This window comes from the organism of the source record quoted next (assembly GCF_019968955.1).
Source record: "MAG: Porospora cf. gigantea A chromosome Unknown PgA_NODE_30_length_64041_cov_343.188, whole genome shotgun sequence".
NCBI classification, from domain to species: Eukaryota; Apicomplexa; class Conoidasida; order Eugregarinorida; family Porosporidae; genus Porospora; species Porospora cf. gigantea A.
The window spans coordinates 1-25,099 of record NW_027151593.1 but is presented as its reverse complement, the minus strand read 5'-3'; the positions used below and the strand labels follow the sequence as shown (position 1 = coordinate 25,099).

Here is a 25,099-nt window from a genome sequence, read left to right as displayed (position 1 = left end):
ACAAAGGATGATGCCAAAGCCGCTTCCGCTGCAACCGCAAGTGCTCACAAAGCAGCCACAGACTAGGATCATACATTCTGCTGGCGGGCAGTGACCTCGAGAATCTCGGCCTCAGTCAGTTTGGTCTTTCGGCTCTCAGCGATGTCTTCAACTGACAGCTCTGGGGCTCCTCGTTCCTTGAGGTCGTAGGATACGGCTCGGAAAAGGTAGTCTCCAATGATTGGGACGATAGGGGATACTCTTTGGAGGTACGAGCTCAAGTGCTGGGCTTGGCTGCAGCTTCGGAGGTCGGATGAATTCAACGTTGCCTGCCCTGCTTCATTCTTGTTGTTGAGAAACGCAGACATGCCTCGTAGATTCGCGACGAAAGAGTCCACTACGGCGTAGAGGCTGTTGGCCTTGCCTCGACTCCGTCTGTTGTACTCTTGTCGAAGAACAGCTGGGTTGATTTCCATCTCGATTTCGTAGTGTGTGTAGGAATCCTGCAAAACTTCTGTTAAGTCTAGCCGGTAAAACCCGAAAAGCGGGAAGGATTGCCTTTGACGTGATCGGTCCGGCCGTGTTTTGCTGAGTGGAGGGGCGTTCTCCCGGTACTCCAGATTTACTGCTAATCGGAAGTCGACAACAGTCGTGTTCTGCTGCTCATCCTCGGTGTGCTGTTCGCAGCCGGTGTACACGTCCATGCGTATGAGGCGATCCTTTCTGATAGCTTCTAGGGGCTCCTTCTCATTGGGCAGATACGATACCCTAATGTCCTTAGTGATTCCATTTTCTTCGACAGGACAGAAGTAGTCGTTAGTCTGCATTAGCTCCACTTGGCACAGACGAGGATCTTTCTTGACGCCCTTAGCCGTCTTCGTCGCCGTAATGCCTAGAATGCGCTTGAGGTGATCGGTTAACACGGCATACTGGTGCTGTGACACTCCAGCATTGAATCTGTAGCTCAGCTCGTCCGTCTGCGTCAAACATCCTCATGGCTCTCACATCCAACGAAGACAGTAGGACTTCCGACTCCACTGGAAGCCTGATGCGCTCGTCGCCTGACATCAAACTGCCGAGGCGACCTTCGACCTCCAGCACGCACACACCGCTGTCGAGCTCCTCCTTGTACTCGTCCAGGATAGTCTCTATCCGCTGGACTAGCGCCTGGACGATGACTCCGTATTTGAAGGGCGCTTCACCTGAGAGACATAGCCACGGCTCGACTTCCTCGTCATCCTGGGCTGGCTCCGGCTCCACCTCAAGCGGGGTCGTGCGCGGTACAGCAACGAGCGGTTTGGTGGGCATTGATTTCCCGAATTGGTGGATGCTTAACCTTTTTGCGCCTGCCAGACCGTCTACGCTGCTGAAGCAGGCAGCGGAGGCCTCTAAGGAGACACCTCAAACTGGACTATTTGACCCCAGCGCTTTGGAGCGCGGAGCTAAAGCACTAAGAGAATTGGACAGCTCTCCAAATGCGAACAAGGCATTCGAAGTCATCAGACTACAGCAGGTCACTCGTCAAGCTGAAAGCGATGCTGAAGCGGCCAGGTGCAGACTTCAAGCAGAGCAGGCGAAGATCGATCGTAGCCGTGTGGACGGCGAGGAGAAACGAAAGCTGGTGCAATTTCAGCAGCAGCATGAGAGGGAGACGGCGAAGACTAAGCTGCAACTAGAGCGCGAGGCTCACGCGCAACGAATGCGTGATGAACGCCAAGAGCGAGATGCGAACGCGGCCCAAGATCTAGAACGAATTGAGGCTCGCGAACGCGTCAAGAGTAAACACGAACGAGAGAGACTGCTCATGAGGGAGGAGAGTCTGAAGAGGGAGCAGGCAGCCTCGAGGGCTGGCCTGGAGGCTAGGGCACGCATTGAGGCTGCCGAGGAGACGAGTCGTGAACGTGTGAACAAGGACATAAGGATGGAGCAGCTTCTGGCTAAGACGAAGGCAATAACTGAAGGCCAGCGGGAGCGTCTTCAGTTGGTCATCGAATCCGTACGATCAGGTCTCAGTCGACTGCTTACTGACCACAATACTGGGCGTCGGTTTTTACAAGGCAGTCTGCTGTTGACCACAGGCTTGTTCGCCTCGAAGTACTCCACTCAGGCGGGCATGCGACAGCTCGAGGCTAGGCTCTCGAAGCCCTCTCTCGTGAGAGAGACCTCGCGATGGACCATTGGAAAGCGGCTGTTCTCTCGACCTGCCGCTTCTGACATGCTCGTTCTTCCAGCCGAGCTGAAAAAGCGTCTCGATTGGAGCGTCCGCAGCGTTTGCGCCGCTAAGAAAGCCGGCGCACCTCTGAGGCACATGTTGATACATGGTCCCCCCGGCACCGGCAAGACTCTTTTCGCCCGGAACCTCGCGAAGTCCAGTGGGATGGACTACGCTATTATGTCTGGCGGAGATATTGGGCCTTTGGGAAAATCAGCCGTGACAGAGTTAAACAAACTCTTGAAGTGGGCACGGGCGTCGTCGAAAGGCAGCATCGTGTTCATCGACGAGGCTGAATCGTTCCTGCGGCAAGGGCGTGGAGATACGTCCAGTATGAGCGAGGACTCGAGGAATGCCTTGTCGGCCTTCCTACACCAAACTGGCACTGAAGATGATAACGTCTGCATCATTCTCGCGTCTAACCACCCAGAAGTTTTGGATAAGGCTGTTCTGGACAGAATCGATGAACGATTCGAGTTTCCGATGCCTGGTTTGGAAGAGAGACACGCCATGTTGGAAATGTACTTCGATAAGTATATCGCATCCCAGTCAGCCGTGGCGGTGGATCCCCGGATTGACAGTGACTACTGGTTAGACGTGGCGAGAAGGCTGGACCAAGTGAGCGGCCGGCAAATCGTGAAGCTTATCGTGTCAATGCAGAGCGCTATGTTCGGGTCAGGCTCAGCTGTGTTGTCCCAGGAGCTAGCGGAGTTGGTAATCAACTGGAAGTTGCAAGCTCTGGCCTCAACGTAGTTATGTACGCAAACTTAAAGGAAAAACGTCCCAGAAGCTAGCGGAGTAGGTAATCAACTGGTTGCAAGCTCTGGCCTCAACGTAATTATGTACACAAACTTAAAGGAAAAAAACGAACAACCACGCGACAATAAATATCGCAGGACGAATGGCACTTCCTGGGGAGGGCTCCACACCGCAATCGACGCAATGATAATTTGTGGGTTGAGCAGCCCAACTTCCCTTTGCTGCCCACTGCAGAATGGAGTCGAAGTCGAGGGGCTGTGACGGCATGCTATACCAGTCGTCTTTCACCTCGAAGCAGTACCCATCGCCTCCTCCCGTGATGAAGCTGTGAGTAACTATCGCGTACTCGCCCTCTGGCCTAATATTCTCCCAGCAAGAGCAGGCGAAGACTTCTGAGGGGAATGGGTATGGAGGTTGAGATCCATCAAGAGGTCTGGAGTGCCGGAGGTGCTCGGTCAGGCAGCGGTTGTGGTGCACCGTTATATCGTTGACGTTGTAAGTGAGGTTAGCGCAGCTTGGCCTGTTGATGATGTTCGGGAAATCGATTCTACCGGAGAGGAACCGCAGTGCGGGTGAGGTCTTTTTCTTAAGCGGGGAGTACTGCGTGCTCGCATTCTCCATCCTAACGTAGTTAACATCATGTCTTGAAGCGTAGCACTTCAACGATTCCAATGGGAGAGCAAATGACGGATCCGGAAGTGTGACACGAAGGCCGGAGAATTGAATTAGCGGGTGCAAGCCATAAATGCCCCACTTCACATTGTCAATCAGATTCTGTCCGGAAATGACTCCAGACTGCAGGAAGTTGAGGAAAGGATAGACTTCGTTCAATTTGCCCCAGGATACGTCTCCCTCTTCCACAGGACTCCGCACGCACCCTCCAGTGTTGAAGGACATCACAGCACGTGGCGTCCCCGCAGGGGCATCCGCGTACATGGTCTCGGAATAGCCCAGCATGGCATCAGTTCCAATGACGCCCATATCACAGGGAGGTAATTGCCGGCAATCGGGCTTGCCGCCAGTCAACGGCGTCTGTGCAACTGTTCGGTCGTCTTGATATAGAGTCTGGATGAACGCCATCTCTTCTTGGAGCTTGTTCAACGCGTCGGGATCGACTTCCGCTGTTTCGTCCAGGTCCAGCAAGTCGGTATCCCCCGAAACAGTTCCGTCGACTAATATGACTCGCGGGTCTTGGTTCTCGGCGAAGTTCACAACTACCTGCCCTACGCTTCGACCGGCCCAGTGATCCTGGTATATGGGGACCTTGCCAGTCACGTCGGAACCGGTGAATAGGCCGTGGAAGGTAGGGTACGTGATCTGAACTCCATCCCTGTCTTGACAGGATACCCCATAGTGGGCGGGATTGTCGCACATCATAGTGTGGGAATGGCCACCGATGATGGCGAATACCTTTTTGGCATTCACATCGTTGGCAGCCTTCTTCTTCTCAATCGCAGCGGCCAACACGCGATCGCCGTCAACTCCGATGTGAGTGATAAGGACAATACCATCGACCTCCGGGTCCATAGCCTCGATCTCGCGTAGGGCAGCCTCCTTCCAATCGCCAAGCTCGCAGTCAGGATGCATCATGGCAACCTGTCTCATCGACTCTGTTTCCAGCGAGAGTCCGATGGCTCCGATTTTCAGGACAGCCTCAGACGTGCACTGCACACGGTCGTTAGCAGCGTCGAAGCAGTAGACGTGGCTTTTTCTCAGCTTCACATCGCTGAAGTCGCAGCCCCCTTTTGTGAACTCGCAGTTAGCGCATAGGATTTCTGTGGTCAAGCCAACTCGACCGTCGACTGCGACATTCTGAATGGCTTTGAGGAATTCCTTCAATGCGGATACACCATTGTCAAACTCGTGATTGCCGAGTACGAACGCATCAACACTCTGGTGTTTCCACAGCCTCTGCAGCACCTTGCCAGACAGCCCAAACATCTCCTCGTCTGGACCATTGAAGAGGGGAGTTCCCTGGAACTCGTCCCCAGCGTCGATCACCAGGTATGGCTTGTTGCTCGACGACTGGAACAACTTGGCCTTCTTCGGAATTCCACCGGCGCATTTGTCGTAGTTCGTGTCACCCTTAAAGCATAGCGAATTGGTCGTAGGGTCGCTTCGTGCCCATCGGGCATGCTGGTCATTGAAATGGTAGAGAGTCAGGTCACCGACAAATGCAGCGGCCAAAAAACTCAAATGTACCAAGACAAATACCCTCATCAAATGATCCACCAATCTACCAATATTTGACTCACAACATGCATCAGCCCCACTAATCACTCGATGGTCTCCACGGTCTTGAACGATTGCACTCGCCGCGTTCGTCGTTCCTTGTGTCCAACAACAAATCCACTTCCGCTCTTAAGTTTGCCGGTTGCGAGCATGAAGTTACGGATAGATTCCACTACGTCCGCGCTAGGCATGGGTACTGGGCGTGGCAAACCAATGGGTGGAATATTTTCCCGCACGGTCGAACGCCTGTTCGTGATGAGCGGGTCCTTCACCTTGAGTATACTTCGGAGGATTGGTCGGGGACTAGAGGGGTCGAACGCCTTGTGCAGCTCCAAAATTGTGATGAAGGAGTTCCTGAAAACCTGTCGACATGTCTCAATGTTGTAAGAGTTCTTCCCCAAGTCTGTGGTTGGGTCCAACGGGGACTCTACGGCGAACAGGCTTAGGTTCTCGTGCACCATTCTCCTTTGTGCCTTTGAAAAGTAACGTCCTCCGTGCAGAACGGAAATCCCAGTAGTCTTGTACATAAAGTCAACCCCATACAAGTGGAAAAAGGCGGTCAGCAAGCTGCCGAGATTGCAATGACCCGTCTTTAGCATGCTTACACTCTGCTGCAGGAACGAAACTACCATCACCGACAGAAGGTAGGACCCTACGCCTCCACGATAGGTTTCACTCAGATTCCGTTGTCGCAGGAACAGCTTCAGAATCAGAACCATAGGTCTGAACCAACGATTGCTCTCCATCTGGTCTCTCACAAATTGGGATGTGGTCAAGGCGCTTTCTTGGTTGAACGAGACGTCTACAGGCAAGTTGCTCTCCGCGTCGATCATTTTGATGATAGGTACCTTGGCTTTCGTGATGAGTTCGATGTGAGACGCGACTCCGGTCGAGTACAAGTTAACTGTCAGCGCTTTTAAACACGTGAGGGGATCAGCGGTGTTCACGTGACACACACAGACGTCGATGTCCCCATGAGGTAGGTAGAGACCGTTGTAGTATGAGCCGAAAACCTCGACTTGACTGCTGGGCCATAGGAACTTGCAAATGACTTGAATGCGGGCGTGAATCCGCATTCTGATGAGTTGTTCATCAGGGGTGGGCTCCAACCATTTACAAAGAGCCACACATTCCTCGTGAAAACGATCGAAGAACGACAGCTTCTTGAATTCGGCGACGGAGTCGGCAGACGACGGCGAGTAAAACTGCATCCAGGGGAGATCGGACCAAGGCTTCTCTGGAAGTTTAATGAAGTCCGTGGTGGCTTCCGCAACATCTGGAGGCCGCGTTTCCATGAAGTTTTTCAGCACTGTACGAAAACCATCGTTCGCCTGTTTCCGTTTCAACAACGCCTCCTCATCGACCAAGAGATAGCTGGAGGGATCCTTGACGTCCAGGGCCACACGCTCTTCTTTAAGTTTGGTGAAGAGGTCCAGGTCTGGTGATTCACTGGCACTCGGCACGGGAAGGGGGGAGTAGTGGAGCGGGTCAGAGGTCAATGCTCGCCAACCCGGAGTTGCATGGACAGGATTGACTCGCCCTTCAACAGAATTAGCTGGCCCTTCAACTGGTTTCGCCAGTACCGCCTCGACGCCTTTCATTTTCTCCCAAGACAACACCTCTCCAGATTCATCGTCAGAGGTAAGGTCTATGGCCTGGCGTTTGGCGGTAGGGGCCTCACGGGCACCGTCCATAGGCCTTTTTCGAGACATGTGCCCAAAAAATGCAAATTCACAGGTCTACTGAGATTGAAGCTACCGAAGGGCCGCTCGCTAGCATACCCAGTTTTGAATGTGTTGTTCGTAGAATCCTTCGTGCATTGGGGAAAAGATTCTAGTTGGAGTTATTCTCTAATTCCAATGATCAACGCTTTTAGCGATTTTCGCCTGGACCTCTTTGAAAACCCTCCAGACACGCTCGACAAGATCGGTCGTATCGCAGCCGCCCCGGTCGCTCGACCGATGAGTTTCGTTAAGGAGCTGCAGGACAGCGGAGCCTCACTCGCCCAGTTTCGCAAAGGAACAACCACCCTAGGATTCACTTTCGATGGAGGCATCATCATTGCGGTGGACTCCAGGGCCTCAATGGGGTCGTACGTGTCGTCTGGCACCGTGCGGAAGGTAATAGAGATCAATGACTACCTGCTGGGCACAATGGCTGGCGGCGCGGCCGACTGTTCATTCTGGGAGCGGCATTTGGCTCGGCTTTGCCGGCTCTACGAGCTGCGAAACTCCGAACGGATCAGCGTGGCCGCAGCGTCCAATCTCTTGTGCAACATTTTCCTGCAGTACCGTGGATACGGGTTGTCCTGTGGCACAATGATTGCTGGCTGGGATAAGTCGGGGCCTCAGCTCTACATGGTCGACGACTCGGGTAATCGCTTCAAGGGAGAGCGCTTCAGTGTAGGCTCGGGAAGCACATATGCGTACGGCGTGCTGGACTCGGAGTACCGCACAGACCTGTCCCTGGAGGAGGCTGTGAGCCTAGGCCGAAGAGCTATCTACCACGCTACCCATAGGGACGCTGCCAGTGGTGGCATGGTGCGGGTCTACCACATCCATGCTGGAGGCTGGACCCGGATGATCGAAGGCGAGGATGTGAACGCCGTCCACTACGAGTTGGCGGAGCAGAAAGGGCAGGATGGGTCTCTTGAGTGATGTGTTCAAACTCCTCCATCTATCTGGCTAATTATCTAAATGTCCGCACCTCCCAGCAGACCTCAAATCCGCGTGCGGCCCAATATGCGGCCATCGCCGCAACAACTGCAGCACATGCAGCAGGTTCAGATGGCGCAGATGGCGCAGCAGTTCACACCACAGCAGATCCAGCAGATGCAGATGCAAGGGCAGATACCCCAAATGATGTCAGCCCCAAGACCCCGGCCGGTCCAGATGATGATGCGGCCTCCAACGAAGCCGCCACCACCCGTCATATACAGACCCGTATCGGAGTTGATATCGGTGAGCATCTGGATTGTCGCTGACCTAGAAATCTCCAGTGGAACTTATGAAGGAGGCTCGATTGGCTCAATGCAGGTATTCTCAGGCTCCCGTGGTCAAACTTATCGCTGAATGCCTACATAGCTTGGTGCCTCCAAAGGAGCAGGCGCTTCCCTCTACCTCGGGTGCTTCGTTTATGAGAAGCAAACCGCAGAAGCCACAGGCACCTGTGGAAACTGCGGATGACGGCTCCAAACGTCCCGTCACTGCCACGCGGCGTCTTGAGCAAATCCAAAGCAATATTTTACGAGATGACATCAAAATGCAAGACGATTCGCTGGGATTCGTGGTGACTGGCATTCAAAACATGGCTGACGAAATCGGGCTGAGCTTCCTCGACATGCTGCATATGGTGCCGGGAGAACCAGTGCAACTATGTCTGGATCCGGACATTTCCGACGTAACAATTCTAGTGGCAACGTACATGAACATAATGGCCACTCGACTGATAGAAGCGGCGCTACCTCCGGGGGCTCAGTGCCTATTGCCAGACCACCTCTTCCGAGTGCTCCAAGCGCGGAGTCGGATACCACCAGACACGGACGTCAAGGACGACGAAGTTGAGTCAGACGACGACTGTGACCCTCCTGAAGAGGAGCAGGTTCAGGACACTGAGTTCCAAGAGAACTAATTTACCAAATCGTCATGTTGTGGTTTATACTCCTACTGAACACCGTGCTCGCCGTGTTTAGCGGCATAGTGGAGGAGGTCGGCTACGTCGAGAGCGCGGGGGAGGGGGAACGCGGCAGCCGAGTGATGCAGATAAAATCGCGCAATGTCACGACTGATGCCTTCATCGGATGCTCTATCGCCGTCAACGGCGTATGCCTGACAGTCACCAGCTTCAATGCGACAGGCTTCACGGCAGACGTCGCTGAGGAAACCGCTCGTAGGTCGAACCTTGGTCATTTACGCCCTGGAGACCCTGTTCACTTGGAGCGAGCTCTGAAAGCCGATGGGCGGAATGGAGGCCACTATGTCCAGGGGCACGTGGATGCTACCGGCGAGATTGCTGACAAGTGGCAAGATTCAGAGGCGGTCTGGCTTAAGATTCGTGTTGGTGCTGATGTGGGAAAGTACCTGGTCCCTAAGGGCTTCGTTGCTGTAGACGGGGCATCGCTTACTATGGTTGACGTCGGAAGAAGCTACTTCACTCTGATGCTTGTACCTCACACGCAAGATCTTCTTTTGCTTGCAGACAAAGCCAAGGGAGCTGTGGTCAACGTTGAGGTCGACGTTATGGCCAAGTATGCAGAGAAGCTCCTATCATTCAAGACGCCCAGTCTGTATGGGCAAGCGATGCAGAAGCTAGATCGTATCGAGCAGCAGCAGGCGCGGAGTCTGAGACGCCCTGCTGCAGAGAAGCTAGATCGTATCAAGCAGCAGCTGGCAGCAAGCAAGCATGAGCCTGTTGCCGAGAAGCTAGATCGTATCAAGCAGCAGCTGGCAGCTCGAAGTCGCAAGCGAGATACCCAGCCGAGTTGAGTCCCAGTAGAGAAACTTCGATTTTCGCAATGGTGAAGAAGCTCGTTGACAAGCGTCTGCGGCTGTTGCTTGAGAATGGTGTCAGTGAGAACCACCGCTCCCTTGTGGTGCTCGTGGGAGACAGAGGGCGATACCAGGTCGCCAACATCCACACATTGTTGTCGCAGATGACGACCGCGAAGCCGTCGGTACTCTGGTGCTACAAGACTGAACTGGGTTTTAGCTCCAACCAGAAAAAACGTATGAAACAGAGGAAGGTGAAGGAGTCGCGCGGTCGCTTCGACGCCGACTCCGACAACCCCTTCGAACTGTTTCTCTCCAGCACCTCCGTGAGGTTCACCTACTACAAGGAGACCAGCAACATTCTCGGTTCCACGTTCGAGATGTGCGTCCTCCAGGACTTTGAGGCTCTCTCACCCAACGTGATTTGCCGGACCGTTGAGACGGTATCTGGAGGAGGCCTAGTTATCCTCCTGTTGAAAACGCTCGAGGAGGTACGGCAGCTGCACACGACCGCGCTGGGAGTGCACGCCTCCATGAAGAACGGTCAATTCGGAGACGTACAGCCTCGCTTCAACACACGGTTCCTGCATTCACTCAGAGGATGTGGCAACTGCCTGTTCGTGAGGGGATCTGGGATATATGATGCAGCTGGACGACGAACTTAATGTTCTACCCATCTCAACAACTGCACAGGAACTCGCTGAGTTGTCCCCTTCCAAGACATTCATCCCTCCAGTTCCGCCAGTGGCCGTCTTACCTACCCGGGACGACACCAAGGGATGGACTCATGACTTCCGCCGAACATTGGAAGCGCTCGGTAATGATCCGCTTGTTTCTTGCACGCAGCCAAAACCCAGGATCAGCAAAAGCTGCTGAGTGGTCTTCTCTCAGCACTGGAAACCCGGAATCTTGACGAGATCGTTTTTCTCACGGCCGCCAGAGGGCGGGGCAAAAGTGCCGCCTTAGGTCTGGCGCTTGCGGGTGCGTTGGCTTTGAGATACACCAACATTGTGCTGTCTGCGCCGTCACCAGACAACCTCACAACCGTCTTTGATTTCATTAGCAAGTAGGTTCGCTTAATGATGCGTGCGTAATGTTCTGGCAGAGGCCTTGAAGCTCTCGGTCTTATGTCCAGCAAGGACTTCATTCTGGTCCAAGCTGACCTCTCCGTATCCGACTCCTTCCGTGGAGAGCGGCAGAACAAGAGCCTCGTCAGACTAAACCTATCTGTGGGCGGCTTCCGACAGGCAGTGCAATACGTCTCTCCAACAGACCCCCACTTTTTTGCGCAGGCGGAGCTCGTCGTGGTGGACGAGTGCGCTGCTATACCCCTGCCTACGACTCGCGAGCTGATAAAAAATTCGACTGGAATGTTTATCATGAGTTCCACCGTCTGCGGATACGAAGGCACTGGGCGAGGTCTGACTATGAAGCTTCTCAAGGACCTACGAGCCAAGGCGGAGAAGGGCGCTGCGGTAGGAGCAGCTCGTTTCGTTACGGAGCTCACCTTGGAGGAGCCCATCCGTTACTCACAGGACGACCCTATTGAGAAGTGGCTCAATTCTCTCTTGTGCCTTGAGGTGGAGGAGCAGAAGTACGATATGGGTTTAGCAGCCCCGAGGAACTGTGTCCTCTATGAGCTGAACCGCGACCTTCTGTTCAGTGGGGACGAGCGCACAGAGCGTTGCCTTCACAGCGTGCTGTCGCTCTTCGTTACGTCACATTACAAGAATTCTCCGAATGACTTGCTGACTATGGCCGACGCCCCAAACCACCGACTGTTTGTGTTGTGCGCCCCTCTGGACGATACATCCGACCTGGACTCCGTGAGGCCCCTTGCTGCCGTGCAACTAGCATTCGAGGGCCGCATTAACCGAGACACCAGCCTGCGTCTTCTGGCTTCAGGTACGATGCCTCAAGGCGACCTGATTCCTTGGACACTTGGACAGTTTTTTGACGAGCCGGGGTTTGGCGAGATGACAGGCGCGCGTGTCGTTCGGATCGCGTGCCACCCCAGCGTCCAGTCTATGGGATACGGATCCCAGGCTGTGAAGACGCTCTCTCGGCATCTAACCGTGCCAGCAGAATCCGATGAGCGCGACTCGAGCATGTTGCTATACCCTTGTGAGGGGTCTTCAGTACAGTGCGAGTACCTAGGGACATCGTTTGGGTCAACTCAGCCGCTAGTTAATTTCTGGGCAAGGATGCAGTTTGAAAGCGTCTTCCTCAGCGTTAAGGAGAACGAGGTTACTGGGTCCCATTCGTGTATCATGGTTCGAGCTTTGACAGACAAGCTATGGTTGACGTCGTTCACCTCCGAGTTTAGGCACCGACTTGTGGGGTCTCTCGGCTCGAAGGACTACGCTGACCTAACATCAGGGCTGGCGCTATCAATGCTCCATGGTGATGTCATCTCAGAGAAGCCCGCGTTGAACTCAACAAACGTTGGGGAATTCTATACCTACCGAGATGTGCACCGGCTTCAGAAGTACACTGAGATGACTGCTTCCTTTGCATCCGTGCAGGACCTGGTTCCGCTGACGTCCAGCTTATTTTTCACCCGACGACTTAGAGCTGAGTTGACTTTCAGTCAGCAGGCGGTCCTTCTTGCCGTCGGTATCCAACGTCGTAATTTCGGTCAGGTTGCCCAGGAATTTGGTCTCACCGTAAGCCAGTGCATTGCCCTTTTCCAAAAGGGGACGGCGAAGGTAGGCGGTCCACCACCTTAGTTACCTACTCATTTTTGACAGATTGTAGCTGTTCTCGGCGACATTATCCAAGAGAAGGAATCTACCGAAGCTGCAAATGAGGCGGCCCCAAGTACACAACTGGCTGGCATCTCGCAGACTGACCTCTCGACCACGAACCTCAATCAGGAGCTAGCCATGGCCGGCAAAAAGGAAGAGGACCGTCACAAGAGGCAGAAGTCGAGAATGGTGCAGCAGGCGAAGAAGATCAAGCGCTGATCTGTGTATTATACAAACGTCGAATTCCTGAATGAGGCGCACGCTGGGGTTCCGCAAAGTCTCATCGTTTCAGGGTATGGCTCCGATGCAGGAGGAGATTAGTCCGGTCTTGAAACCGGATTGTACGGAGGACGAAGACGCTGACGACGAGGAGATGTCCCCTTCGGCTACGGATGACAAGGAGGTTGATGCCTCCAAGGAGGTTGAGGCCTCCTTGCAGGCCACACCAGCGGAGAGCGTGATGGCTTCCGATGATGAGTACTTGCGCATTCACAGATCCGAGAGCGTACCTAACGCTGTACTGGAGTGGGATCGTGACGGATTATCGATGCAGACGTCGTTACGAACGTAAGGACGATGCCAACCGCGGTGTCAAAGGCCTAATCAGCAAGTGAGCCGGACGTCTGGGTCTCATGTCAGGGTCGCCGACAGAGTCTCACCCTGGTTGAGTTTCCCGTTCGCTGGTTCGGGTTTAGGTGAAATCCACGGGTTCAAGGGAAATTACATCAACCTTGCCGAGCTGCCATTGCCTTCCCATGACCTGCTTATTTCGCTAGAGGGCGTTTCCTGGCGGCTCAATAACGACGTGAGAGGTCGGATACGTCTCCATTAGCCGCCAATCACAGGGAATCTGCACATCGACACCCACTTTCTAAAGTTCATAAGCCACGGTCCCTATTCGGTCTGTGGTTGGGCTGCCTTCCACCTTGGACTGTTCGAGGTGCCTTTGGCTCATGTCCGTCGCGAGGTCAGCTACGACTTCCAAAACACCTGGTCTGTGTTTTCCTTCCGCGTCTACGAAGCACATGACTGGTGTGTACGGATCGAAGATACCGATGGGATTAAAGGGTTCCAGATCCTGAAGCTGTTGAGGCACGCGCTCAACGAACCTTGCCCACTCAAATCAACTGCTACCCCATCACCTCTGGACCTTTCCTACCACAAACGACGACTAGGCATAGACGGACCGCTATCCGAGCGGCGCGGGTGCGAGTGCTGCCGGGCAGCCACTCAAGCCGACGAGGCCCGAGTTATTCCCGTAAGTGAATTTGTAGTCTTCTGGGTCTGTAGGGGTCAAATCAAGTCATGGGCCGTCTTTGAGTACCGCGGACAGTCGACTGGCCAGGACTGGAGCCGCAAGGATAAGCCACACTAGTCCGATGAGCACACGCCATGCGCGTTTGTCATCCAGAAGCCTATATGTGCACCTAAGCAGCCTCACCTTCGAAGGATAGTCCGGTGGTGCCTATTTTCGAAGAGGTGCCGGTAAGTTTCCTCTAGCAATGGATCTCTCTCTGGCATTAGAATATCCTGGCGGTTCACGCAGCATGATTCACACATCTTCGGGGGGTCAGCCTCGCATATACACTGGTACCAGCGAATCGGCACTTTCGGGCGGACATGGCGGGTAAGATACGACATGGTGAAGGAATCCGCCTGCACACGATCTAACGCTAGAGGTCCTCCATCGTTGAGGAGCTGAGTAATGCTCGCGGGCTGTCCGGTGATGCTAGCTCCCAGGTCTGCTAGCTGCGTAATACTCGTGGGCTGTGCGGTGATGCTAGGTCCCAAGCCTGCTTCGGTCTCAGAAGGATTGGCCTCTCGTCCGTGACGTCCATGCTGGGTTTTGGTGGCCTCTCTGAAGGGCCTCCTGGTGTCGAACGACTTCACTGATGGTAGGATCAGTGGGGTCACTTCCGTGTGACCCTCCGAATAGGAGTCTGCCTCCAAGTCGACGACTTGCATTGGCATGGTGCTTCCAAGAAGCGCTGCTGGCTCCAAGGGCCACGGCTGTCCCCTCCTCACGCGCATGTTTTTCTGATTATTCACGACATCTGTCACATGAGACCCGGACGACCCCTACAGCCCTTTCGGTCTCCTAATACCCCTAACTATGTTCCAGATTCGCGTGTCTACTGCTAACAACGACTACTCCCTATGCCCCACATACCCTCGGGAACTCTGGGTCCCTCTGGCTGCCAGTGATGGAGTGCTTTTCAACGTGGCGGAGTTCAGATCTAAGCGACGGCTGCCAGTTTTATCATGGAGACACCCTTATACGGGTGCGTCGCTATGGCGGTGCAGCCAGCCAGCTTCATTCAGCTCGCGGTGCAGGTAAGTCCTTCTTCTTTTGCTTCCGTTCTTCTTGCTGTAGTTTTAGTTCGTCGATGACGGCTTGCATGCCTTTGGACTCGTACTCGCTGACGGTGAGCTCCCTTAACTCCTTATGCCTCAACCGCCGGACCTCTTGCTTGATCTCGAAGGACGTCTTGTAACAACAGGCGTACATGGACGCTGACAACGCAATCAAGACCAGGAGAAGCACTGAGTTTCGCGGACTGCGCGTCTCCTACCTACGGCCAGAATCAATGGCATGAACCACGGATTTAGGGTCAGCCAATCAGACTGCAGTGGCGGTGGAGTGGCTGAAGCGTCCTTGGAGGAGTCGCTGATTGAACTAGTTGGAGCTAACACCCACGACGCTACGTTGATGAAGCTCCAGCTATTGAGAGGCATTACTGTCACGAACAGGTTACTTCCCACCTCTACAACAACAGCAACACAATTTGAATAGCTTCAGAGGCGCGACCAAGCACTTGAGACATTTACAGCACATGCTGAATGCCATCAGAATCCCGCATAGGATCATGAACAGCAGGATGGATATTATCACCCAGAACCACCAGTTCCTGTTGGCCCACTCAATGAATGCGTTTTGCGCTGCTTCTTCGGCCTGCAGCAGCCGTAGACCTTGGAAGGCATGTTCGACGAAATCCGGATGATTGCCCATTCTTTCTATACTTACTTGTGTGCACTTCGCCAGCAATCACTTTTTCCAGCGATGACGAATGGTGGTTGTCAGAAATTATTGGTAACAGCAACCCGCTGCAGGCTGACGGAGTGAGAAGCAGTGCGCGCATACACAGACAAGGACACCCGTAATTTTGGTCGATGCCCGACCTGTGTTGAATGCTATGGCGAACAAAGCCATTGGCTTGGGCTACGAGGCGACGGGAAAGAGCGGCAAGTATACCAAATGCGCAATGTACTTCTGCTCAATCCCCAACATTCATAACGTCTCCGATGCACGCCAGCGATTGGAGAGGGCCCTGTGCCGTATTTTGGTAGCAGACGTGAAGATCAACAGCCCACTGGCTCCGTTTGAGGTGACTCCCAAAGCTTCTACGAGCTCCTGCTTGGCTGCAGTGGCTGAATCGCCCTGGTACGACTTGATTGTCCGTATTCTGAGTTCGGTATCTACGATTGTGTCTCGCATCAACAACAAGGAGGCTGTAATCGTGCACTGTAGTGACGGCTGGGACCGCACCGCCCAGCTCACATCACTGACCATGCTATGTGTGGATCCCTACTACCGTTCCTGCAGAGGATTTGCCGAGCTGATAGAACGCGAGTTCGTGCTCATGGGCCACAAATTCCTCACGCGAAACGGCCTCCCGTCATCCAAGTCCGTTAGCAGCAGCCAGAAAAGCCCGATCTTCCTGCAATACCTCGATTGCGTGTTCCAGATCATTCTCAAAAACCCTACTGCCTTCGAGTTTGACCCAAGCTACCTGTTAATGTTCGCGGAGCAGCACACCAATGGCGTGTGGTCTACATTTTCTGCAGACGATGACTGCTCCCGTAATCTGGTCGATTTGCCGCCGATCTGGTCTGTCTGTTTGGACGAGCAACTGCTGAAGAGCCGCTATATTCGTCAGCACACTGGCTCATCTGACTTGTGTACTCTTGGAGGTTTCCTAGGCTGTAAACCCTTAGAGCCAGGTATCGATCCTTGGGATGTAACGGTCTGGTGGGCCTTTTGGGGTATGCGGTCAAGTTGCGCGTTACGGTGGATGCGTTGTGATTTTTAAAGTGAGCCCCCACCTTCTAACTAATTCGCAAAAATCACTGAGTCATGACTTCGCTCTTTGATATGTCAACCCTGTGGATAGGCACAGCGGTGTATGTCGGTCTCGGTGGGTTGGAAGCTCGCTCTGTACTCAGGTCTTTTGCTCTGTGCGATCTTAATTCCAATGTACGGGCACAACTACAAGAATTACAGTCGAAGAGAGTCCATACAGCTGATCTGCACTCTGACTGCCACGGGAGCATTTTGCTGCTGGTTGTTTTGGGCCTGCGTCTTGATAGCGCAAGCCAATCCTATGATTGACCCCGTTAGAGCAGAACTATGAGATGTATTTTATTCATATGAATGAAGTGTTCGATTTGCAGCACCAAAAGCACTCCAAAATTAAGACGCAGACCCAACTGAGTAGTGTCCTGAGGCTTCACAGTTCATCACAACACCACGCTTCAGTCCTACCCCCCATACACAGTGTTTCGCTGGCTTACTCTGCGGAGCGCTGGCCTCAAGGGCTCAGGCGGCGCAAGCGATAATTGGGGACTGGCGAACAGGCTGAGCAATCTGAACGTCGTCTGGGTCTGGTGCTCGAGGCGGTGAAGGACTCGCACACCCTTTGACATCCACTGGGAGAATACAACTGCCGCGTAAATGGCGCCGTGCCACGGAGAAAGTTCGCGATATTCGGCGTACATGGCCTCCACGAAGTGCATCTTGATGTCAATCTCCTTGATTCGTAGGAGGGCCTCCGCCGAGGCACGCAGCTCAACCTGTCTGAAGAGGTCGTAACTGTCACTGTCCTCGGGCTGCGACCGCTTAAGCTTTCGAAGTCGAGTCCTTACACTCTCTAGACCTTTTAGGATTCCTGATTTCTCGTTTAGAAAGTGGGTTAGGCCTCGCTCTGATATCATAACGGCACGTCTCATCTCCGTCTGTCTCCTCATTACCTGGCAGAAGGAGAGAGGGTCAATCATTGCAACGGGATTTTCAATTAAGACTAATGGAAATTCTGAACTCAAGTCACATGACTGTGATATAATTTATTATACTTCCAGTTCACATCATATGACAGTTCACATCATATGACAGTTCACATCATATGACAGTTCACATCATATGACAGTTCACACCATATGACAGTTCACATCATATGACAGTTCACATCATATGACAGTTCACACCATATGACTGTACAGGTGGGGGCCACCGGGCCTAGGGTGACGAAGGAATATAATCCCCTTCAGTGTTCCAACAAGAGGGTTCAGGGTCAGATAGCGCTCCTCACGTGTTCCAACAAGAGGGTTCAGGGTCAGATAGCGTTCAGTTCAGTCTTCTCTTTTTGGCACTGGGCCTGTCGAAAGATCCGCCGTCCTTGCGGGTGACCTGGCCCCAGGCGGTAGCGTCGGTAGTGTCGACCTCGGATAAGTGCGTATGCTTCACCTGTCCTGCGAGGCCGAACTGCCCTCGCCGGAGGCGCATAGGCGCTGGGAGGCTGTCCTTGGCGATCAGGTCTCCTTCCACAGGCTGGTTGAAATCTCGAAGATAAAGAGGCTCTTCCCCGGATTGCGCCTTGTCTTGGAAAAAAGCTCCCTTGTGATAATACTTTTGCAAGAACAAGTACTTCGACCTTGCCGACTCCGCCGACGGGGTTGCCGCTCTGTCGGCGACCCTCTCAGCGTCCGTCATATTACGCCGCCTTTCAACGTCTTGCGCTTCGTGCAGCAAAGCAAGTCGCTCGTCTCGGTCTCGCTTGACACGTTCGAGCTCCCTCACTTTCCACGCCAAATACGCCTCTGGATCCGCCTCCAGATCAGTGTCGTCTGGGAGCTCTTGAGTGTCGATCTGGTCCAGCAGCCCGTCTGACTTGATTCCGTTGGTGGCGTTACGTCGGGCTGTTGCGTGCACGTCCTCAGTGGTAGGCTCCGTGAGCAGCCTCTGTAGCTCCGTCTGCCGTCGTTCCTCTTCTTCTGCTTTGTAGTGCTCCGAGGGCTGATCGACATTCAGGCGGGTGGTTCTGAATGTCGGTCTCAACATGAGAGCGTCGTCTTGACCCTCGAAGCTCGAATCATCTTCATCTTCCTCATCATCCTCTTCGCCCACTTCTACCGTATCCGCATTCCGGATGTCTTCTACCTCGTTCACAGATTCCCTTTGCGGATGTATCGCAGGCACATTAGATTTGTACACTATGATCTCCACAGGTGCTGACTCGCCAAGCGAACGCAATGACTCTATCGCTGTCAGCCGGCGGCTCTGTGGTTGAGGTGGTTGAGGTGGCGGTGCCTCGGTGTCTGTCTCCGCTTCAGAGTCGGATGCAGATTCGAGCTCTGGCTCGTGCACACCAGGGTAGTGCCGCACCGTCTGCTCTTCTGGACGGTACTGGGGTTTGAAGGTCTGATCCACAGCACTTCCTTTGAACAGGATTGAGTGCACATCTCGTCGGGACATTAACAAAATTCTTATTTCAACACAGTTGCAGTCACTCATCATGGCAATTCAGGCCACCCCAAACATCATCGAGGGAGGTGCCACAGAATGCCTGCATGAAATCGAGGAGAAGAGGGAAGCCGAATCCAGTGGCCCTTCCGCCGCTTACGGCAGGAGCTGCGATGTCGATGTGGGCCCAATGACCTTTGTACTCTTTAGGAATGTTGAACTCGATGAAATGACCCGCGCAGGAACACTGCATGTTCATCCGAGAGGCTACAGAGTTCTTGAAGTCCGCAACTTCCGACTTGAACTCCGCAAGGGCCAGCTCCGGCGCATAAACTATAGGAGATACGAGATCTCCGGAACGCTTTCCAGCCTCCTTCAGCATGTTTTCCAGACCCTCGCTTCGGGCGAGAACCGCGCCGACAATGGAACCCGTCGTTACAGCTTGCGCGCCAGTCAGCGTGGCCATATCGACGATGACGTCGGGATTATACTGCTTCGCAGCGTAGGCCACACCGTCAGCAAGCACCAGGCGTCCTTCGGCGTCTGTGTTGTTCACCTCGACGGTTTTTCCGCCGTACAGCCTAAAGACGTCATCAGGTCTAGTCGCGATAGGCCCGACAGCATTTTCTGCCAGGCATAGTAGGCAGACGAGTCTGGTGTTCTCAGGGAGAAACTCCGGTTCACGGCAGATGAAATGGAAGAGTTCTGCGATGTTAGCTGCAGCACACATATCGTATTTCATATTCGGCATGTGCTCCTTGCCTTTGATGGAGAGTCCTCCGGTATCGAACATTATACCCTTCGCAACGAAGCAGACGGTAGACTCAGGTTTCGCATCAGCGTTCAGATGGGAGTCGAGGATGACCAGCTTCGGTTGCTGCTCAGCCTGCTTGCCCACATTGAACAGTCCGTTTAGTCCGAGTCGACGAAGGTCGTCGCCGCCCACCACCGTGATACCTTCATCCTTCGTCAGCCGAATGTCATTAAGCGCGTTCACGAAGTTTTCAGTGCTAAAGGCCGACGTGGGAAGGTCGGCATACGCCATCGCCGTCCTGAGAGTATGGAGAAGATTAGATAGGGTTACCGCAGAAGTTAGAGGCTCGCCGCGAGAGTCAACCAGGCAGCACTTTACAGGCGAGGGGTTCTCCTGGGCTGAGCTCTTGAACGTGAGGATAGGGAAGAGTCGCGAAACCATTGCAACTACAGGCAGGATCTGCGCCTTACGCTCCACTACGAGAACAAGTACGGCCTCCCCAACGACAGCAGACTTCACAGCGCTCAGCAGCAAGTCGGGGCGCATCTCATGCAGCGTTCGACTGCTGCTGTCGGGCGGGGCTATCAACGTGAAGATGGGTTTGCCGGGAAGAGCGCACACGATACTCTGAGCCTTGGCTCCCAACGAAGGCTCGGTACTCAGCTGGTCAAGGTAAAAGTCCAGGTCTTTCGGCTCGAGCAATCCAAATACCTTGCCATCACTCTGGAAGGTGCTGCTTCCAAAAGCTGATGCAAGGCTCTGTTTGAAGCCTACGGCAACGATGGACTTCTTGTTGTCCAGTCCGATCATGACGCTGTTGCGAAAGGTCACCTTCTGCTCAGGACCCCTTTCATCAGGAGGGAGGCAGCCAATGGAGGCGTTTCGCAGATTTTCCTGCGGAAATACCGATGGGCCGCTGTAGTACGTTTGCATCGATAATGATTAGGAATATGCGACATTAAGAGTGGGGGCTGTCATCGCTGTCAAGTTCATGGGGCTGCGCAAACAACCCTTCATCGTCGAACCCGGGCTCAAAGACTGTGATCTGCTGCAGACGGAAGCGAAGATTGCTGATCGACTCGCGAATCGAACGCGCATAGGACTCCGTTACCACCCTCCCTGCGGGGTCAGCGTCCTGCGGTTCGACAGTATCCGCTTGAAGCCGCCTAATATTCATGAACTGGCGTACGGCAGCCATAGGGTGGTCTGTCCAGCCATCCTCGTCTACAGGCGACGCCTGAGAAACCCTAGGTTCCGCTTCGGATCCAAGGTCTGAGATGACGTGGAGTGGTATTACTTCCGAGGTATGCAGCACCTCTGTCCGATGACGTGGTGGAGACCGGGTATGTAGGACGTGGCTTAACGACTCCTGGTCCTTCAAGTGGAAGATCACCGGTTTCAGCGTCGGAACTGACAACAGCATCTGCTCCGTGATCTGTTTCACATTTTCGATGAGATCTAGGGAGGACACAATGTGGGTTTGAGTTTGCTTTGCGCAATTGACACATTTGAACATCTGCGTTAGGGAACCCTCCTGTACAGCAATAGCCTTGCACAGACATGGCACATGCAACATGTCCTCCATGTAGTTGTCCAATGCTCCACGAATACGGGCCAGAAGAGTCCGCCGAAGACCCTCTGGAATGTTCAACAATGTCAAACCATCTCGCTCACACTCGTCAGCGCCTCTGGACAGGTGGAGGTAGTCACTCAACCTGAAGAGCCACGTGCAGCCATCCACCGTGTCCAGTTGCTGCAGTGACACCAGTGCCTGGCTCAAATAGTACCTCCAGAGGTCCTCTGGAGTTATCGCAGTCAACCACCTATTCAGAGTGGCGTGTGCTTCCTCAGGCAAATTGCCAAGCAGTTGTACTATGGCCATGGTCACCCCCAGCCGTCCTAGGACTGTGCGCATCTGCTTGGAGTGGCTCTGGTCCACCCCTAATGGCGGAAGCGCCGACTTAACATCCCGCTGCAGGCTGCAAGTGAAATGTTCGAAGCCGGTCCGGTAAAGAGCGCACTGGGCGTGTAACTGTGCTTGGCATGCAACCAGCGCTTTCTGCAGGCGTATTAGGGACTCTCCAAGCGAGTTGGCTCCGAGGTGGCACAATGCGAGCTCCTCGTTGAGCAACATATCTCCATCATCCGATCTGGCATCGAGGTGCTCCTGGATGACATTGACGCCAGTGAAGAAGTCTCCGTAAAGCCGTAAGGTCTCTGCCAGCTTTCGAGGCGGAACTGACCACTGTGAGATGTAACGATTTGCTAGCAGGTAGCACTGCTCAGCTTCTGGAAGCTTGCGTATAGCCAAGTGTACGTCGCCGGCCCGCATGGCGGCATACGCCGGGACCACCCATGCCATCCACCCCTCCGACGCCCCTTCCAACACCGGAACTGAAGACGAACAGCGGTCCACCACCTTGTATATTGTCTTCAGGCTGGTCTCGTACTCCCTGCGAGAGAAGAAGTGGTTTCCTAGCAACGAAAGTGTGCGATCACAAAGCTCTGACGCCGACCCAAAGGTCATGACGTCGGGGGATGCAAGCCGGATCGGCAAAGGACAAGACATTTGCTGTAGAAACTTCTGAATCGCGAATCGGGAGGTGTCATTTTCTTGGTCCTCTTGACCACGATCAAAGGCCGCATAAGTTTCACATCGCGACATCCAATTGCGTGTGAAGCTATCTCGGGCCCCAGACCCTGATCTCAGCAACGCGTCGAGATACAGATGTGGAAAGGAGAACATGTAGGAATCCACCCCCATTGACCACCAATGTGCAGCAGCTTCGAAGTTATTCTGCATGTAGCAGGCCAGGCCGGTAAGCTCCGTCAGACATGTAGGCGAGGATGGGTTCTGCCGCAAATGCTCAAGAAGGACGCCACGACATTTTATGTAATCGCCTTTGAAGTAGTGAATATACGCATCGACTGAGTGACACCCAACATCGAAGCCTACACAAGGTTACTACGCAACAGGCTAGGGCCGTGGTATGCTCTGAACTCGGACACAACTCATCCGGCACCGCACAGGACACCAATTGTAGGACGTTACGCATCGACTCAGTGGCTTTGATGCGGTGCAGCTTTCGAATGCGGTGTACGCATTCCCGATCCTCTTCTGGGGTCAACTTGCAGACGAGCGAGGCGAGCAGCCGCACTGCCGGCAGGTCTGCTAAGTTCGTAGACAGGTGGGAAACCAGCGCGCAAGCGGCGTCCACCTGCTGACCGCGACAGCGGGCTTCCACCCCTCTTAGGTATCCGCAGGGTGCCGTGGTTGTGCCGATCACGGCCGCAGTCTCGCGTATCGCTTGGTTGTTCCACAGCGCAACTATCAAGACCGCCCTCTCCTCATCGTTGAGCCCCACACGCACCAACTCGGCTTCCATGGACTTTAAGTTTATTGTTTTGTTGCTGAGTTTGGCCGTCAGACGAGTTCGAGTGCGGTTGTGGAAATCAGTGCTGACAAAGTCCAGAAGTACCTGCTCAGGCAAGCATTTAGTCTCCAGAAGCAGATTGAGTGACTCTTGATCAGCCCTCAGACAGCACGTCTCAAGTAGCTTCATGTCCGGCAATTTTCAATAACAAGTTCTAAATTCGGTGATGAAGATTCGATCAAAGGCTATGACTCCTGCGGAGTGAACCACACCACGCATACTGTGATATCGTCTACGACGTTTCCTTCCTCCGTGACCCACCGGCGCCACGCATCGCGCGATAGCAGCTCCGCTGCTGTTTGTGCCTGACTGAAACGATAACCCGTTGCTTACGTTCGCACGTCCATGCTCAGCTACGACCTGCACGGCTTCTTCGGATGAGGTGAACTCCCACAGGCCATCACTCGCGATAATAATGAACAAGTCATTTTCAGATAACTTTGCGCAGTAGATGTCGGCAACAGAGGTAACCCCTATTGTATGAGCCATCAGATCGCCGAGCGCTCGTGACATGGCCAGCCCAGGGAACATGCGCTGCTTTAAAAAAACGCGATGAGGTATGTCTCCAGAGAGATGTTTCACCTCACCGCCAGCAGCGACGATTCGGGCGGTTTCTTCGGGCCGTTCGGGCTTGTGGTCAATTGACAGATCGCGCGAGAAGATGTTGCCTTTGGGACCGCGGACTCCCATAACGCAGCGGGAATCTCCTACATGGGCACATGTCAGAACATTGGTCTCCAGCTGGTGGTGAACCACCGTGGCAGTCGTTCCAGAAAGATTCGCGTCGAATTCCACCTCGTGGTACTTGACCTTCTTGGCCAAGAGCTCATGCGTCCGAAGGAAGGCGTCAGCCAAGCACTTCTTGTCGTCAACTCCGTAAGCAGGATTACTGACGAAAATCTTGGGTAGATGCCTTTGGACGAAGTTGGAAACGTCGTGGCCACTGGGTCCGTGCCCATCAAAGACCCCGAACATGCGCCATTGATCATACTCGATAATGTAGAAATCGTCTTGGTTTGGTGATTCCGGTTTCATGCCCTTCTTGCATACGGTTCCCACTCCAATTTCTTGTAGTATACCTGGTACAAAAGGAATGTTGCACTTGACGTTTATCTCTTTATTGTCGAAGTTAAATTGCTTCTGAGTTACCATGCCTCCTATGGACAGTCTACGCCGCCTGGCAGGGGGGGAGGCTTCGGCTCCAGAGGCAACAGACCCTGAGGGTTTTCGCGATTGGGGAGATACTTGATTCTCGGCAGAGTTCAAGGAAATAGTTCCCCGTTGATGATCATCGGTATCTACAGCCCGGGAACCTGGTAGCACAGGGTCGCATTGGGCTAGTGACAGCCTTCGGCGAGCAGTTATGTTCCTAGACGGCGGAGTCGGCTCCTCCCTGGAGTCGGATTCCGCAACTTCGCTTGATGATGACTCTGATCGGTGTTGCTTGGTGGTCATCCTCTTCCGCCTCGATGAATTACAGTAATTACCCATTCAATTTCATGGATCCTTAGACTAATGGAAATGTCGAGTTTACCAATACAGTCAAGTCCACTCACGCTTAGTCCTAATCTAATGTTCGTGAATGACCGTTCATTACGGTGGTATCACGGAAACATCTTCTTCGTCATGATCGAGTAAAAATCCTCGAACGAGATTTCGCCCTTGCCGCTGCTGTCCGCTCGCTCGATCATCTCCTTCAACTCGTCATCACTCATGGTCTCTCCAAGCTCCTTGGCCACGCGTTGTAAGTTTCGGAGGGATATGCAGTTGGTCTTGTCGTCATCAAAGAGTGCAAAGATCTTCTGGATGCCTTCCCGGGAGTCCTTGTCGCCTAGCTTGGCGGTGATAGCCTCCAAAAACTCTTCAAAATCAATCGCTCCGCCTGATGCATGACGATCCAACTCGGCTATCATCTGGTATATTGTAGGGTTCTTGCTCTCAAACCCCAAACTCTGCATTGCCGCCTTAAGTTCCTTGG

At 53.7% G+C, this 25,099-nt stretch overlaps 18 protein-coding genes across 28 annotated transcripts; 7 read left to right on the top strand and 11 right to left on the bottom strand.

The window, feature by feature from the left end:
* Nucleotides 1-68: 68 nt before the first annotated feature.
* KVP18_003724 (uncharacterized protein) lies at nucleotides 69-1,287 on the bottom strand (the record flags this gene model as incomplete). Of its 2 annotated transcripts, none has more annotated exons than XM_067955688.1 (2): nucleotides 69-956; nucleotides 985-1,287. In XM_067955688.1, the coding sequence occupies 2 exons, from the start codon at nucleotides 1,285-1,287 to the stop codon at nucleotides 69-71; spliced, it is 1,191 nt and encodes a 396-aa protein (XP_067810069.1). The 2 variants fall into 2 exon arrangements, with proteins under 2 accessions (XP_067810069.1, XP_067810068.1); XM_067955687.1 differs by having other exon boundaries at nucleotides 985-1,047.
* A 19-nt stretch (nucleotides 1,288-1,306) lies between these two features.
* KVP18_003699 (uncharacterized protein) lies at nucleotides 1,307-2,944 on the top strand (the record flags this gene model as incomplete). The annotated part of the gene is made up of 1 exon (XM_067955640.1): nucleotides 1,307-2,944. The coding sequence occupies one exon, from the start codon at nucleotides 1,307-1,309 to the stop codon at nucleotides 2,942-2,944; it is 1,638 nt and encodes a 545-aa protein (XP_067810021.1).
* A 99-nt stretch (nucleotides 2,945-3,043) lies between these two features.
* On the bottom strand, nucleotides 3,044-5,170 carry KVP18_003710 (uncharacterized protein; the record flags this gene model as incomplete). Its single annotated transcript, XM_067955666.1, has 1 exon — nucleotides 3,044-5,170. One exon carries the CDS (start codon nucleotides 5,168-5,170, stop codon nucleotides 3,044-3,046), a length of 2,127 nt encoding a protein of 708 aa, XP_067810047.1.
* A 56-nt stretch (nucleotides 5,171-5,226) lies between these two features.
* KVP18_003696 (uncharacterized protein) lies at nucleotides 5,227-6,894 on the bottom strand (the record flags this gene model as incomplete). The annotated part of the gene is made up of 1 exon (XM_067955637.1): nucleotides 5,227-6,894. One exon carries the CDS (start codon nucleotides 6,892-6,894, stop codon nucleotides 5,227-5,229), a length of 1,668 nt encoding a protein of 555 aa, XP_067810018.1.
* A 147-nt stretch (nucleotides 6,895-7,041) lies between these two features.
* On the top strand, nucleotides 7,042-7,839 carry KVP18_003714 (uncharacterized protein; the record flags this gene model as incomplete). Its single annotated transcript, XM_067955671.1, has 1 exon — nucleotides 7,042-7,839. One exon carries the CDS (start codon nucleotides 7,042-7,044, stop codon nucleotides 7,837-7,839), a length of 798 nt encoding a protein of 265 aa, XP_067810052.1.
* Nucleotides 7,840-7,878: 39 nt separating this feature from the next.
* On the top strand, nucleotides 7,879-8,812 carry KVP18_003720 (uncharacterized protein; the record flags this gene model as incomplete). 2 transcript variants are annotated; one of them, XM_067955680.1, is made up of 2 exons in its annotated part: nucleotides 7,879-8,142; nucleotides 8,171-8,812. In XM_067955680.1, 2 exons carry the CDS (start codon nucleotides 7,879-7,881, stop codon nucleotides 8,810-8,812), a joined length of 906 nt encoding a protein of 301 aa, XP_067810061.1. The 2 variants fall into 2 exon arrangements, with proteins under 2 accessions (XP_067810061.1, XP_067810062.1); XM_067955681.1 differs by lacking the exon at nucleotides 7,879-8,142 and having other exon boundaries at nucleotides 8,189-8,812.
* Nucleotides 8,813-8,826: 14 nt separating this feature from the next.
* KVP18_003692 (uncharacterized protein) lies at nucleotides 8,827-9,666 on the top strand (the record flags this gene model as incomplete). Of its 2 annotated transcripts, none has more annotated exons than XM_067955631.1 (1): nucleotides 8,827-9,666. In XM_067955631.1, one exon carries the CDS (start codon nucleotides 8,827-8,829, stop codon nucleotides 9,664-9,666), a length of 840 nt encoding a protein of 279 aa, XP_067810012.1. The 2 variants fall into 2 exon arrangements, with proteins under 2 accessions (XP_067810012.1, XP_067810011.1); XM_067955630.1 differs by having other exon boundaries at nucleotides 8,938-9,666.
* Nucleotides 9,667-9,695: 29 nt separating this feature from the next.
* On the top strand, nucleotides 9,696-12,635 carry KVP18_003704 (uncharacterized protein; the record flags this gene model as incomplete). Of its 3 annotated transcripts, XM_067955655.1 has the most annotated exons (5): nucleotides 9,696-10,289; nucleotides 10,318-10,486; nucleotides 10,516-10,735; nucleotides 10,775-12,377; nucleotides 12,420-12,635. In XM_067955655.1, the coding sequence occupies 5 exons, from the start codon at nucleotides 9,696-9,698 to the stop codon at nucleotides 12,633-12,635; spliced, it is 2,802 nt and encodes a 933-aa protein (XP_067810036.1). The 3 variants fall into 3 exon arrangements, with proteins under 3 accessions (XP_067810036.1, XP_067810037.1, XP_067810038.1); XM_067955656.1 differs by lacking the exons at nucleotides 10,516-10,735; nucleotides 10,775-12,377; nucleotides 12,420-12,635 and having other exon boundaries at nucleotides 9,696-10,334; XM_067955657.1 differs by lacking the exons at nucleotides 9,696-10,289; nucleotides 10,318-10,486; nucleotides 10,516-10,735; nucleotides 12,420-12,635 and having other exon boundaries at nucleotides 10,797-12,398.
* Nucleotides 12,636-12,666: 31 nt separating this feature from the next.
* Nucleotides 12,667-12,987, top strand: KVP18_003721 (uncharacterized protein; the record flags this gene model as incomplete). The annotated part of the gene is made up of 1 exon (XM_067955682.1): nucleotides 12,667-12,987. The coding sequence occupies one exon, from the start codon at nucleotides 12,667-12,669 to the stop codon at nucleotides 12,985-12,987; it is 321 nt and encodes a 106-aa protein (XP_067810063.1).
* Nucleotides 12,988-13,719: 732 nt separating this feature from the next.
* On the bottom strand, nucleotides 13,720-14,447 carry KVP18_003715 (uncharacterized protein; the record flags this gene model as incomplete). 2 transcript variants are annotated; one of them, XM_067955672.1, is made up of 2 exons in its annotated part: nucleotides 13,720-13,831; nucleotides 13,858-14,447. In XM_067955672.1, the coding sequence occupies 2 exons, from the start codon at nucleotides 14,445-14,447 to the stop codon at nucleotides 13,720-13,722; spliced, it is 702 nt and encodes a 233-aa protein (XP_067810053.1). The 2 variants fall into 2 exon arrangements, with proteins under 2 accessions (XP_067810053.1, XP_067810054.1); XM_067955673.1 differs by lacking the exon at nucleotides 13,720-13,831 and having other exon boundaries at nucleotides 13,854-14,381.
* A 283-nt stretch (nucleotides 14,448-14,730) lies between these two features.
* Nucleotides 14,731-14,925, bottom strand: KVP18_003694 (uncharacterized protein; the record flags this gene model as incomplete). The annotated part of the gene is made up of 1 exon (XM_067955635.1): nucleotides 14,731-14,925. One exon carries the CDS (start codon nucleotides 14,923-14,925, stop codon nucleotides 14,731-14,733), a length of 195 nt encoding a protein of 64 aa, XP_067810016.1.
* Nucleotides 14,926-15,610: 685 nt separating this feature from the next.
* KVP18_003705 (uncharacterized protein) lies at nucleotides 15,611-16,507 on the top strand (the record flags this gene model as incomplete). Its single annotated transcript, XM_067955658.1, has 1 exon — nucleotides 15,611-16,507. One exon carries the CDS (start codon nucleotides 15,611-15,613, stop codon nucleotides 16,505-16,507), a length of 897 nt encoding a protein of 298 aa, XP_067810039.1.
* A 448-nt stretch (nucleotides 16,508-16,955) lies between these two features.
* Nucleotides 16,956-17,471, bottom strand: KVP18_003719 (uncharacterized protein; the record flags this gene model as incomplete). Its single annotated transcript, XM_067955679.1, has 1 exon — nucleotides 16,956-17,471. The coding sequence occupies one exon, from the start codon at nucleotides 17,469-17,471 to the stop codon at nucleotides 16,956-16,958; it is 516 nt and encodes a 171-aa protein (XP_067810060.1).
* A 346-nt stretch (nucleotides 17,472-17,817) lies between these two features.
* Nucleotides 17,818-18,945, bottom strand: KVP18_003708 (uncharacterized protein; the record flags this gene model as incomplete). Its single annotated transcript, XM_067955663.1, has 1 exon — nucleotides 17,818-18,945. The coding sequence occupies one exon, from the start codon at nucleotides 18,943-18,945 to the stop codon at nucleotides 17,818-17,820; it is 1,128 nt and encodes a 375-aa protein (XP_067810044.1).
* A 31-nt stretch (nucleotides 18,946-18,976) lies between these two features.
* KVP18_003718 (uncharacterized protein) lies at nucleotides 18,977-20,620 on the bottom strand (the record flags this gene model as incomplete). The annotated part of the gene is made up of 1 exon (XM_067955678.1): nucleotides 18,977-20,620. The coding sequence occupies one exon, from the start codon at nucleotides 20,618-20,620 to the stop codon at nucleotides 18,977-18,979; it is 1,644 nt and encodes a 547-aa protein (XP_067810059.1).
* Nucleotides 20,621-20,645: 25 nt separating this feature from the next.
* Nucleotides 20,646-23,250, bottom strand: KVP18_003693 (uncharacterized protein; the record flags this gene model as incomplete). 3 transcript variants are annotated; one of them, XM_067955634.1, is made up of 2 exons in its annotated part: nucleotides 20,646-22,615; nucleotides 22,644-23,250. In XM_067955634.1, the coding sequence occupies 2 exons, from the start codon at nucleotides 23,248-23,250 to the stop codon at nucleotides 20,646-20,648; spliced, it is 2,577 nt and encodes an 858-aa protein (XP_067810015.1). The 3 variants fall into 3 exon arrangements, with proteins under 3 accessions (XP_067810015.1, XP_067810013.1, XP_067810014.1); XM_067955632.1 differs by lacking the exon at nucleotides 22,644-23,250 and having other exon boundaries at nucleotides 20,646-22,490; XM_067955633.1 differs by having other exon boundaries at nucleotides 22,555-23,250.
* Nucleotides 23,251-23,262: 12 nt separating this feature from the next.
* KVP18_003711 (uncharacterized protein) lies at nucleotides 23,263-24,612 on the bottom strand (the record flags this gene model as incomplete). 2 transcript variants are annotated; one of them, XM_067955668.1, is made up of 2 exons in its annotated part: nucleotides 23,307-23,426; nucleotides 23,455-24,612. In XM_067955668.1, the coding sequence occupies 2 exons, from the start codon at nucleotides 24,610-24,612 to the stop codon at nucleotides 23,307-23,309; spliced, it is 1,278 nt and encodes a 425-aa protein (XP_067810049.1). The 2 variants fall into 2 exon arrangements, with proteins under 2 accessions (XP_067810048.1, XP_067810049.1); XM_067955667.1 differs by having other exon boundaries at nucleotides 23,263-24,576.
* A 113-nt stretch (nucleotides 24,613-24,725) lies between these two features.
* On the bottom strand, nucleotides 24,726-25,079 carry KVP18_003703 (uncharacterized protein; the record flags this gene model as incomplete). 2 transcript variants are annotated; one of them, XM_067955653.1, is made up of 1 exon in its annotated part: nucleotides 24,726-25,079. In XM_067955653.1, the coding sequence occupies one exon, from the start codon at nucleotides 25,077-25,079 to the stop codon at nucleotides 24,726-24,728; it is 354 nt and encodes a 117-aa protein (XP_067810034.1). The 2 variants fall into 2 exon arrangements, with proteins under 2 accessions (XP_067810034.1, XP_067810035.1); XM_067955654.1 differs by having other exon boundaries at nucleotides 24,726-25,073.
* Between the last annotated feature and the right edge of the window lie 20 nt (nucleotides 25,080-25,099).